This window comes from Ahaetulla prasina, chromosome 3 (genome assembly GCF_028640845.1).
Source record: "Ahaetulla prasina isolate Xishuangbanna chromosome 3, ASM2864084v1, whole genome shotgun sequence".
NCBI lineage: Eukaryota > Metazoa > Chordata > Lepidosauria > Squamata > Colubridae > Ahaetulla > Ahaetulla prasina.
This window is the reverse complement of record NC_080541.1, coordinates 222,697,760-222,709,692: the sequence shown is the minus strand read 5'-3', so window position 1 is coordinate 222,709,692 and position 11,933 is coordinate 222,697,760. Positions and strand designations below refer to the sequence as shown.

Here is an 11,933-nt window from a genome sequence, read left to right as displayed (position 1 = left end):
CTTCTTTTATGTTTTTCACTTTAATTTTATTAGTTTTTGTCCCTTTTTTGTGGGGGGGGGACCTGAAATAAAATTACACAACCATGTAATTGGCATTGTGTACAGGAACAGCAAAGTGTATTGGTTGGAAATATGGAAGCTTTCATCCTGCAATGGCTAGACAGTGGCTAAAATGATGATGAGGATGATGATAGAATGGAGCTAGTAGAGACCTTGGACGTCTTCTAGTCCAGGGGTCTCCAACCTTGGCAACTTTAAGACTTGTGGACTTCAACTCCCAGAATTCAACTCCCAGCTTTGCTGGCTGAGGAATTCTGGGAGTTGAAGTCCACAAGTCTTAAAGTTCCCAAGGTTGGAGACCTCTGTTCCAGTTCAACCTCCTGCTCCAACAGACCACCTATATCATTCCAGACAAATGGCTGTCCAGTCTCTTCTTAAAAACCTCCAGTGATGAAGCACCCACAACTTCTGGAGGCAAGTTGTTCCACTGGTTAATTGTTCTCACTGTTAATTCTTTCCATCCTTAATTCCAGGTTGCTTCTCTCCTTGATGAGTTTCCATCCATTGTTTCTTGCCTTGCCTCCTGGTGCTTTGGAAAATAAGTTGACCCCCTTCTCTTTGTGGTAGCCTCTCAAATACTGGAAGACTTGCTATCATGTCCCACCCCGACCCCAGTCCTTCTTTTCTCTAGATTAAAAGGTAAAGGTAAAGGTTCCCCTTGCACTTACGTGCTAGTCGTTGCCGACTCTAGGGGGCGGTGCTCATCTCTGTTTCAAAGCCGAAGAGCCAGCACTGTCCGAAGATGTCTCCGTGATCATGTGGCCGGCATGACTCAACGCCAAAGGCGCACGGAATGCTGTTACCTTCCCACCAAAGGTGGTCCCTATTTTTTCTACCTGCATTTTTACGTGCTTTTGAAACTGCTAGGTTGGCAGAAGCTGGTCAAGGGAGCTCACCCCGTTACACGGCAGCACTAGGGATTCGAACCGCCGAACTGCCGACCTTTCTGTTCGTCAAAAGTTTTAGTCTACCAAGCCTTTCATCATCTTAGTTGCTCTTCTCTGCACTTTTTCCAAAGTCTCAACATCTTTTTTTTGTAATGTGACCAAATCTGGATGCCGAACAGGTAGACTTCGACTTACAAAAGTTCTTGGTTGGTCTTTAGAGACTAAACTTAAAAAAAAACTTTTAAAGAAGTAATTTATGACCATTTTTCACACTTACAACCGTTGTAGCATCCCCGCTATCAAAATTCAGACCCTCGCCAATGGACTCATATTTATGATAGCTGTTTATGATAGCTGTGTTCCAATATCTCAGGGGCTGCCACAAAGAAGAGGGAGTCGGGCTGTTCTCCAAAGCACCTGAGGGTAGAACAAGAAGCAATGGGTGGAAACTGATCAAAGAAAGAAGCAACTTAGAACTAAGGAGGAATTTCCTGACAGTTGGAACAATTAATAAGCGGAACGACTTGCCTGCAGAAGTTGTGAATGCTCCAACACTGGAAATTTTTAAGAAAATGTTGGAGAACCATCTGACTGAGATGGTGTAGGGTTTCCTGCCTGGGCAGGGGGTTGGACTAGAAGGCCTCCAAGGTCCCTTCCAACTCTGTTGTTATGTTATGTTATGTTATGATGCTTGCAATGTCCCGGGGTCATTTGATCCCCTTTTGCGACCTTCTGACAAGCAAAGTCAATGGGGAAGCCAGATTCACTTAGCAACTGGGGTTACTAACTTCAGAACTGCAGTGATTAACAACTTAACAACTGTAGAAAGTGAGGTTGTAAGATGGGACAAAATTTATTTAACAAATGTGTTGCTTATTTGGGGCTTGAGGACTGCCTGTATTCCAGGTGTGGTGTTATTAAGGTTTTATAAAACCTTCCAACAGGCCATATGAAAAACTTGGACTCTTGCGGAGGGCTGCTGCCCCATCACCTCTTCCTATGCCCCGCCCCTTCCTATGCCCTTCCCCCTTCTTATGCCCCGCCTACTTCCTATGCCACACCCCAGCCAATGTCCTGCATCCACTGATACGCCTTTCAGAGGTGGTATTCAGCCAGTTGAGTCTGGTTTAGACCAGTTTGGGCGAACCGGTAGAGGAAATTTTGAGTAGTTTGGAGAACTGGCAAATATCACCTCTTGCTGGCCCCGCCCCTGCCCACCCGCCCAGTTGCCGCTTGTCCCTCCCCACCCAGTCACTCCTCACCTCCCCGGCATAGCCTCCATTGGCTGGACAGCAACAGCAGCCCAGTGGCTGAATGTGGCCTGTAAGCCTTAAAATGCCCAGCCAGTTCCTCCCAAATCCAGGTAGGGAAATTTGACAGAAGGTCGTGGAGAATCACAGGGCTAAAATCTTATGGGAGTTCCAGATCCAGATAGACAGGGAGGTACAGTACTAACTAGCCAATCAACCAGATATCGTGATAGTAGACAAGGAGCAGAAGACACTGGTGGGGATAGATGTTGTAGTGCCAAGGGAAAAACATTTTAAGAGAGGAAGAGAAGAAGCAAAAAAAGAAAAGAATTTGAAAATGGACCTAATCCAGCAGAAGCTGCATAGGAAAAAGATCCAGAAAAACATCTCCCAAATGCAATTCTATGCAGCAAGCAGCAGCTTTGAACACTACTGACTGCTTCATTCTAAGACCCCTCTATCAGTCCAGTTGTTTGCGTCTGTCTGTCTGTCTGTCTACCTAATCTACCTAGCTATCTAAACCTACCTAATCTACCTATCATTATTCATCTATCTATCTATCTATCTATCTATCTATCTATCTATCTATCTATCTATCTATCTATCTATCTATCTATCTATCTATCTATCTATCTATCTATCTATCTAATCTACCTATCATTATATCTATCAATCCATCCATCCACCTATCTACCTATCATTGTTCATTTATCTATCTATCTATCTATCTATCTATCTATCTATCTATCTATCTATCTATCTATCTATCTATCTATCTAATCTACCTATTATTATTCATCTATCTATCTATCTATTATCTATCTATCAGTGTCTGTCTGTCTACCTAATCTACCTATCTATCTAAACCTACCTAATCTACCTATCATTATTCATCTATCTATCTATCTATCTATCTATCTATCTATCTATCTATCTATCTATCTATCTATCTCTATCTATCTAATCTACCTATTATTATTCGTCTATCTACCTACAATATCTATCATCCATCCATCTATCTATCTGTCTGTCTGTCTAGGTCTGTCTGTCTGTCTGTCCGTCCATCCATCCATCCGTCCGTCCCTGTCTCTATTTCTATCTCTATCAATCTACCTACCATTGTCTACCTATCTGTCTCTGGATAGATAGACGGATGATAGACACACTGACCAATTTAGGCCCTGGTGTGTGTGTGTGTTTATGTGTCTGTCCTACAAAACGGCATAAAATTCTTCTAATGTAGGAATCACGAGGACTACAACTTCCCCAAGCCTTCCTCCTTAAAACCCCTGCTTGGCTTCATCCTCTTCCTTTTTCCATTCGAGGCAGGAAATGTTGTCACCGTAATTGCTTGGCTGGGTTTCGATTGGATAGCAGCGGTTCCCCAGCCCAGGCATTTTCCAGGTACCCGTAGGTGGACTTCCATTCCCAGAATTCTCAGCAGAGGGCCTTCCCGACTGTGGAATTCTGGGATTTGAAGTCCGCTCACCTGGAAACAGGTTTGGGGGAAACCCCACGTAAGTCAAACCCCCACCCCTCAAATTTCTGCCAGTGGGAAAATTCTCTCCGGAGCTAACCGGTCACCACCTCCTGCTTTCGGGACGCACGTGTGGTTGTGAGATTCTCTTGTTAGCCCACTATTCCTTCTGATTTGTGGGGGATCCTGATTCTGTCACCCCCTCCCCTTTCATTCCGTGGCTTCCGTGAAAGCTTCCCATTGGCAGACCTTCAGCAGCCCAACCGCATCTTCCCTTTGGGGAGAATCACGCGTCACCTAGTTACCGGATTAACCCTTGGTTTGGATTCACGTATCCGGATGAGACTGATACCCTCCCCCGCCCCCTCTTAACCAGAGAGCGTGGGGGGGGGGAGGAAGGGTGTCTCAGCACACACCCTAGTGGGGTTCGCAACACACACTAAGCCACTCAAAAATCCAAAGTGGGATTTACAACGAACCAGATTTAGGCTTTTTCGTTCAAATAAAAATCTTCCAAGATCCATAATTGCCCTGTATCTCCCTCTCTCCCTCTCTCTCTCTCTCTCTAGCGCTCTACTTAGCTATCTCTCATCCATCCATCTACCAATCTACCCGTTTATCCAACATTCCATCCATCTCTCTATACCTATCTACCTATCATTTCTTTCTCTCTCCCCTATCTATCTATCTATCTATCTATCTATCTATCTATCTATCTATCTATCTATCTATCTATCTATCTATCTATCTATCTATCTATCTATCTATCATTATCTAACGACCTTATACCTATTATTTTTCATCTATCTATCATTATTCATCTATCTATCTAATCTACCTGTCATTATTCACCTACCTACCTACCTACCTACCTACTACCTATATCCATCCATCCATCCATCCATCCATCCACCCACTCATCTATCTCTCCCCCTTCCCGGGATTTTAATCTCAATTGTGCAATCCTGCGGAAATCTATTTGCTAGGATACGGGAACCAGACTGCCGCCCCAAAGATGCAGAAGACTAGATCTCGGTCTCTGGGGAGGAGGAGGAGGAAGAGGAGGCGGTGCTTCTTTTCTTCTCCTGCCCAAGTCGGGCGCTCTGCACATGCCCAGAGACGCCGTCTCCAAGAAAAAAATAAAAATAAAAACCACGTAAAAACCCCAAAACACCCCAACCACCCCTCTCAAGGCTTTGCCAATGAGCAGTGCGCTTAGGTGGTGGCCGGGGAGTGGGGGTCTGTGTCCCCTGCAGCCCCGGGGGTGACCCTCCCTCCTCGGATCACGCCTCGCCCCCCCCCGCTCCGCCACACCTTGAGCGAACGGCAGGCGAAGGGTTAAACGGCGGGCGCTGGGGGCCCGGGAGGAGCTGTGCGCAAAGCAAGCGGAGGGGAGGCCGGGCAGATTGCGGGCGCCGCCGCTCCTCGCCTCCTCCGCTCTGCTGCTGCTGCTGCTGCTGCTTTTGGTCAAAGCCGCCCAGCGGCCGCCGCAGTCCCGGCCGCCCTCTGTTCGCTGCCATGCCGCTGCCCCGCTCCGGTCCCGGGCAGCGCCTCTGGCCGGCGCGGCTGCCTTGCTCGCGCCCGCTCTGAGCTCGGGATCGGCCTGCGCGCCGCCGCCGCCGCCGCCTTCGCCGCTGCAGGATGGTGCAGAAGTCGCGCAACGGGGGCGTGTATCCGGGCACCTCGGGCGAGAAGAAGGTGGGCTTCGTGGGGCTGGACCCCGGCGCCCCCGAGTCCTCCCGCGACGGCGCCCTGCTCATCGCCGGCTCCGAGGGCGGCGGCGGCGGTGGTGGTGGTGGCGGCGGCGGCAGCGGCAAACGGGGCTCCATCCTCAGCAAACCCCGCTCGGCCGTCAGCGGGAAGCCGCCCAAGAGGAACGCTTTCTACCGCAAGCTCCAGAATTTCCTCTACAACGTGCTGGAAAGACCCCGCGGCTGGGCGTTCATCTACCACGCTTATGTGTGAGTCAAGGCAGCCCGGGAGGCAGGGAGGGAGAGACGGGAGGGAAGGACGGGAGGCTGCGGCGCGTCCGGCTTCGTCCCACCGGCCCCGGCCCGGCCCCGGGTCGCTCTCCGGGCGAGCCGCTTTCGTCGCTGCGGCCGCCTCCCCTTGGCATTCTCGCTTCTTTTCCAGGGAATCCTTTCCTTCCTTCCTTCCTTCCTTCCTTCCTTCCTTCCTTCCTTCCTTCCTTCCTTCCTTCCTTCCTTTTCCACTTCCCCACATCCTCCCTTCTTCCATCCTCCTTTCCCTCCTTCCCTCCTTCCTTCCTTCTTCCCTCCCTCCCTTCCTCCCTTCTTCCCTCCCTCCCTTCTCCACTTCCCCACATTTTCCCTCCTTCCATCCTCCTTTCTCTCCTCCCTCCCTCCCTTCCTCCCTCCCTCCCTCCCTTCCTTTCTTCCTTCTCCACTTCCCTACATCCTCCCTCCTTCCATCCTCCCTCCTTTCTCTCCTTCCTTCCTTCCTTCCTTTTCCACTTTTCCACATTCTTCCTCCTTCCATCCTCCCTTCCATCCTCCCTCCTTTCTCTCCTTCCTTCCTTCCTTCCTTCCTTCCTTCCTTCCTTCCTTCCTTTTCCACTTTACCACATTCTTCCTCCTTCCATCCTCCCTTCCATCGCCCCTCCTTTCTCTCCTCCCTCCCTCCCTTCTCCATTTTCCCACATTCTCCCTCCTTCCATCGTCCCTCCCTCCCTTAATTCCTCCTTCCTTCCTTCCTTTCTTCCCCACTTTCATCCTCCCATCCTCCGACCCTCTCTCCCTCTCCTTCTTCTCATCTCTCTCTTCCCTTCTCCCTCCCTTCATCCCATCTTTCTCTTTTCCATTCTTCCTTCTTCCCTCCCTCCCTGCGTGGCCTCCTTTTGCAGATCTCCATCTATTCCACCTCTGAGGTTCCAGTTTTTCTCTCCTTTTGTGCCATCCCTCCTGGTCTCTTTATTCTTCACTCTTCTTCTACCAAGAGGTGTCCCTGGGGGCTCCCCTTTCTTACAAACATCCCTCATCCAGCTCTGCCTCGACTTCTGCTCTGCCATCCCTTCCCAGTCCCTCCCTTCCGTATTCGCTCTTTCCCAGTCCCTTCTTCCCCTTAGGAGTGGGCTTTGACAGCCAAAAGAGAAATGCTCCCCCCTTCACAATTGGTATCCCCCACTTTTCTTTCCGCTCCCCCTCCGTCCATGTGCAGGTAGAAGGGCCATTCAGCAGTTACCTAAGCGTTCAAATTTCAGAGGGGGAAAACCATCATTCGAATCCTAGTTCTAGGAAAACTTGCTCGCTCCCGAAGGATGCATGGTTGCGCACACCTTTGATTGTTGCTTGGTCCGTAGTTGAGGGACAGCAAGAAAGGGGAGAAATAAAGAAACAAGGAAGAAGGAATGGGGAAAAAACCCCCAGTTTTCACTCTCCTAACATTTAATAAGGAAACTCTGAGAATTATCTAATAGAGCAGGGGTCTCCATCCAACCTTGGCAACTTTGAGACCTGTCGACTAGGGGCCTCTGGTGGCTGGTGGCTCAACAGACTAAGCAGTCTGTTATTAACACAGCTGCTTGCAATTACTGCAAGTTCAAGTCCCACCAGGCCCAAGGTTGACTCAGCCTTCCATTCTTTATAAGGTAGGTAAAATGAGGACCCAGATTGTTGGGGGCAATAAAAAAAGTTGACTTTGTATATAATATACAAATGGATGAAGACTATTGCATAACCCAATGTAAGCTGCCCTGAGTCTTCGGAGAAGGGCGGGATATAAATTCAAATTTAAAAAAACAACTCCCAGAATTCCCCAGCCAGTGTGGGTAATTGCTGACTAGCTGGGGAATTCTGGGAGTTGAAGTCCGCAGGGCTCAAAGTTGCCAAGGTTGGATAGCCCTACTTTACAGTCAAGCAATGTGGTCAAGCAATGGCCTTAAACTAAGGATTACTGTATGCAATTGATGCAAACTGAACCGGAACTCATCGCTTGTGGAATTCAACCTATTTCTGGTCGTAGAGTGAAACTGGCATATTCTAAATATAGTAGTTTCGGGAAAGTCCCCACCAGCTAAACTAGGCCTGACATACGTGGCTTTAAGTAGACATAATGATCAAATGCGAATTCTGTGTCCTTAAACCTTTGGAAGAGAATTTTCTTTTAGCTCAGGATTGAACTGTGGGCGGTCCTTGATGCTACTGAGCTTGCTTATTATCCTGCAGATGTTTCATTACCCAGGTAGCTAATGTCATCAGTGCAAATGTATGTGCATCCTTCATACTGATAATGTTACCTAGTTGGGTAATGAAACATCTGCAAGAAAACAGCAAAGCTCAGAGAGGGCCAAGGACTCCACAGGAAAGTTTGCCGAAGGCCGGATCCTTGGTTTGTCTTGAAAAACGCTCGGCTTGCTTAGTGGAGCTTTTCATCTTTCATCTTTATTAATATATATTTAAATCTTACCTTTATTATTTCTACAAATAACTCAATGTGGCGAACATACCTACCCTGTTTCCCCCAAAATAAGACATCCCCTGATAATAAGCCCAATCGGGCTTTTGAGCCCATGGCAATAAGGCCAAGGGCTTATTTCAGGGTTCAAAAAAATATAAAACAGGGTCTTATTTTCAGGGAAACACGGTAATACTCCTTCCTTCTTCTGTTTTTCCCCACAACAACCCTGTGAGGTGGGTTGGGCTGAGAGTTGGAGTTGCCCAAAGTCACCCAGCTGGCTTTCATGCCTAAGGCGGGACTAGAACTCAGAGTCTCCTGGTGATTGGCTCAAAGACACCTAGTTGGCTTTCATGCCTAAGGCGGGACTAGAATTCAGAGTCTCCTAGTGATTGGCTCAAAGTCACTCAACCGGCTTTCATGCCTAAGCAGGGACTAGAACTCAGAGTCTCTTAGTGATTGGCTCAAAGTCACTCAACCAGCTTTCATGTTTAAGGCGGGACTTTTAGTTTATTAAAAAGCAAGCTGCAGTTGGTTGTTCTACCTACAAATAGAAGGGCATGGAACAGTGCATGAAATTCGCCTTTACGTTTTCATTAGGAATTTGAAATAGTAGCTATGAATGGAAAATATACCGTAGTATCTTGGGGATTCCTTGCACCCTATCAGTTAGTTTTCCAGATTCTTACTTAAATTACAGTTTCTTATTCACATTGAACATTACAGAAAAATAATTTAGTCTCCCTCCTTCCCTCCTTCCCTCCCTCCATATCAAAATCATATTCCTTTCTCCCTCCCTCCCCTACTCCCCTTCCTTCCTTCCTTCCTTCCTTCCCTTCCTTCCTTCCTCCCTCCCTCCTTCCATATCAAAATCATATTCCTTCCTTCCTTCCTCCCTCCCCCACTTCCCTTCCTTCCTTCCTTCCTCCCTCTCTCCTCCTTCCTCCTCCATATCAAAATCATATTCCTTTCTCCTCCCTCCCCAACTCCCTTCCTTCCTTCCTCCTTCCTTCCTCCCTCCTCCTCCATATCAAAATCATATTCCTTCCTTCCTCCCTCCCCACTCCTTCCTTCCTTCCTTCCTTCCTCCTCCTCCTCCTCCTTCCTCCCTCCATATCAAAATCATATTCCTTTCTCCCTCCCTCCCCTACTCCCCTTCCTTCCTTCCTTCCTTCCTTCCCTTCCTTCCTTCCTCCCTCCCTCCCTCCATATCAAAATCATATTCCTTCCTCCCTCCCTCCCCACACTCCCCTCCCTCCCTCCCTCCCCCGCTTCCCTTCCTTCCTTCCTCCCTCCCCACACTCCCCTCCCTCCCTCCCTCCTGCCATATCAATCATATTCCTTCCTTCCTCCTCCCCACTCCCTTCCTTCCTCCCTCCCTCCATCCCTCCCTCCCTCCCTCCCTCCATATCAAAATCATATTCCTTCCTCCCTCCCCACACTCCCCTTCCTCCCTCCCTCCCTTTAAAAACAAGCCCTAACAAAATATGCCGATCTAGACACCCTCTCTTTTCATATCAAATTTGTGGTCTTCTGTTGGCTTTGACATCAAGATCCATTCGGGGCTGTTACATTCTGGATATCTGCCGGTTTGCAAATGGGGCTCCAGAGAGAAATGTTTTATTAACTAATTCCAAAGAAGTTATTATTCCTGAAGAAACAGAAATAAAAAAGATTGAACTCGGGCTGGACTCTGCATGCGGCAGAGTGATGCAACTGGAAAGCTTTTAAAGTATTTCAATGGAAAATACTTTAAAAGCTTTGCCGATCAAACTGCAATTCTTTAATCTGAGACAAAAGGATGGTCGGTTGCTTGCATGTCAGTTGCAGATAGTCCTCAACTTACATTTAGTGACTGTTTGAAGTCACAACAGTACCGAAAAAGGTGACATACGGCTGTTTTTCACCCTTAATGATTCCCGTGGTCACATGATCAAAATTCGGACACTTGTCAGCTGACTCATATTTATGACAGTTGCCGTTTCCCAGGGTCACGTGATCCCCTTCTGAGACCTTCTGACAAGCAAAGCCGATGGGGGAGCCCGATTCCCTTAACAGTCGTGTTGCTAATTTAACAACCGCAGTGATTCACTGAACCGCTGTGTCAAGAAAGGTCGTAATACGAGGCAAAACTCCCCTAGCAACTGTCTCGCTTAGCAACAGAAATTTTGGGCTCAGTTTGGTCGTAAATTGAGGACCATATATAGCGCTTCAGGGATGGGGGAGTTGGAAATGATAAAATGGGGGAAATCCATACAAGCCGTAATATTTATTTATTTATTTTATTTATTTATTTATTTTGTCACAACAATATATGTAGGAATCATACAAAAGATTATATAGTATATAAACATATATGGGTAAATATAAGGAGGTATAAGCATATATATAGAAAGAAGAAAAGAAAAACAATAGGACAGGAACGGTAGGCACGTTTGTGTGCTTATGCACGCCCCTTATGGTCCTCTTAGGAATGGGGTGAGGTCAATAGTAGAAAGTTTTAGATAAAGCTTTTAGGATTATGGGAAGAGACCACAGAGTCAGGTAAAGTGTTCCAAGCACTGATGATTCTGTTACAGAAGTCATATTTTCTGCAATCTAGATTAAAGCGGTTGACATTAAGTTTAAATCTATTAGTTGCTCTAGTATTATTGCAATTAAAGCTGAAGTAGTCTTTAACCGGAAGGACATTACAATAGATGATTCTGTGAGTTAAGCTTAGGTCTTGTCGAAGGCGACGGAGTTCCAAGTTTTCTAAGCCTAGGATTTCAAGTCTGGTGGGATAAGGTATTTTGTTGTTTTCAGAGGAATGGAGAACTCTTCTTGTAAAATATTTCTGGACACGTTCAATTGTATTGATGTCAGAGATGTGGTGAGGGTTCCAAACAGGCGAGCTGTATTCTAGAATTGGTCTAGCAAATGTTTTATATGCTCTTGTTAATAGTGTGGTGTTTTTGGAAAAGAAACTGCACAAGATTAGGTTTACAACTCTTAGAGCTTTTTTTGCTATGTAATTGCAGTGGGCTTTGGCACTTAGATCATTTGACATGAAAACTCCAAGATCTTTAACGGGATGGGGGTCATCTGTAAGGTAATGTCCATCTAGTGTGTACTTAGTTTTTGGGTTCTTTTTTCCTATATGTAAGACTGAGCATTTGCTGGTTGAAATTTGGAGCTGCCAATTTTTAGACCAAGTGGTTAGATGATCAAGGTCGTTTTGAATGTTAGAAGTATATAATAGATCTGCTCTTCTATATTTTATTACATTGCTATAATAATCATGCACGGGTTGAAATATAGAATGGAAATTTTGCTTACTTTGAGGTGTGAACTGTGAGGGAACATACTTGGTTTTGCAAAATGAGCCATCTTGCAGAACCCAGTTTTCAGAGTTCTTGTTGAAAACAAACGCACAAAACGTTGCAATCCTAAGAACATCAGACGGCTGTTGCTAGATTAGAAGAAAAGTTTCTCAGAAAACTCACATTGGTCTAGCACAGTGTTGCGCAACCTTGGCACTAGAAGATGGGTGGGCTTCAACTCCCAGAATTCCCCAGCCAGCATGGAGAAAAAAATATCCCAGGTTCACAACATGTCTTAGCTCTTTAATTCTGCCTTAGTCTTAAAACAGCACATGTAACCAGGTTACTTAGAAATGCAAATATTCCTAAACTGAGGATTCTTTAAGGCTCTGAGTTTGGTTGTTTGCTTGCAGACATTTCATTACCCAGCTAGGTAATATCATCAGTGATAAAAGAGAGAGTAGTTTGCTGTCCGCTAGGTAGGACAGATTAGGCAGAAGACCAGCGGAGCACATTGTTGAGCACAAACTAGCAGTCAGACGAC

At 46.6% G+C, this 11,933-nt stretch overlaps 1 protein-coding gene across 6 annotated transcripts in view; it reads left to right on the top strand.

Annotated features, from left to right (window-relative positions):
* The first annotated feature begins 5,315 nt into the window (after positions 1–5,315).
* Positions 5,316–11,933, top strand: part of KCNQ2 (potassium voltage-gated channel subfamily Q member 2) — a 171,963-nt gene continuing 165,345 nt past the window's right edge. For all 6 annotated transcript variants that reach the window (XM_058175679.1, XM_058175680.1, XM_058175678.1 and 3 more), the window contains exon 1: positions 5,316–5,635. In XM_058175679.1, the coding sequence (XP_058031662.1) occupies positions 5,316–5,635 (320 nt within the window). The remainder of the gene's footprint in view (positions 5,636–11,933) is intronic.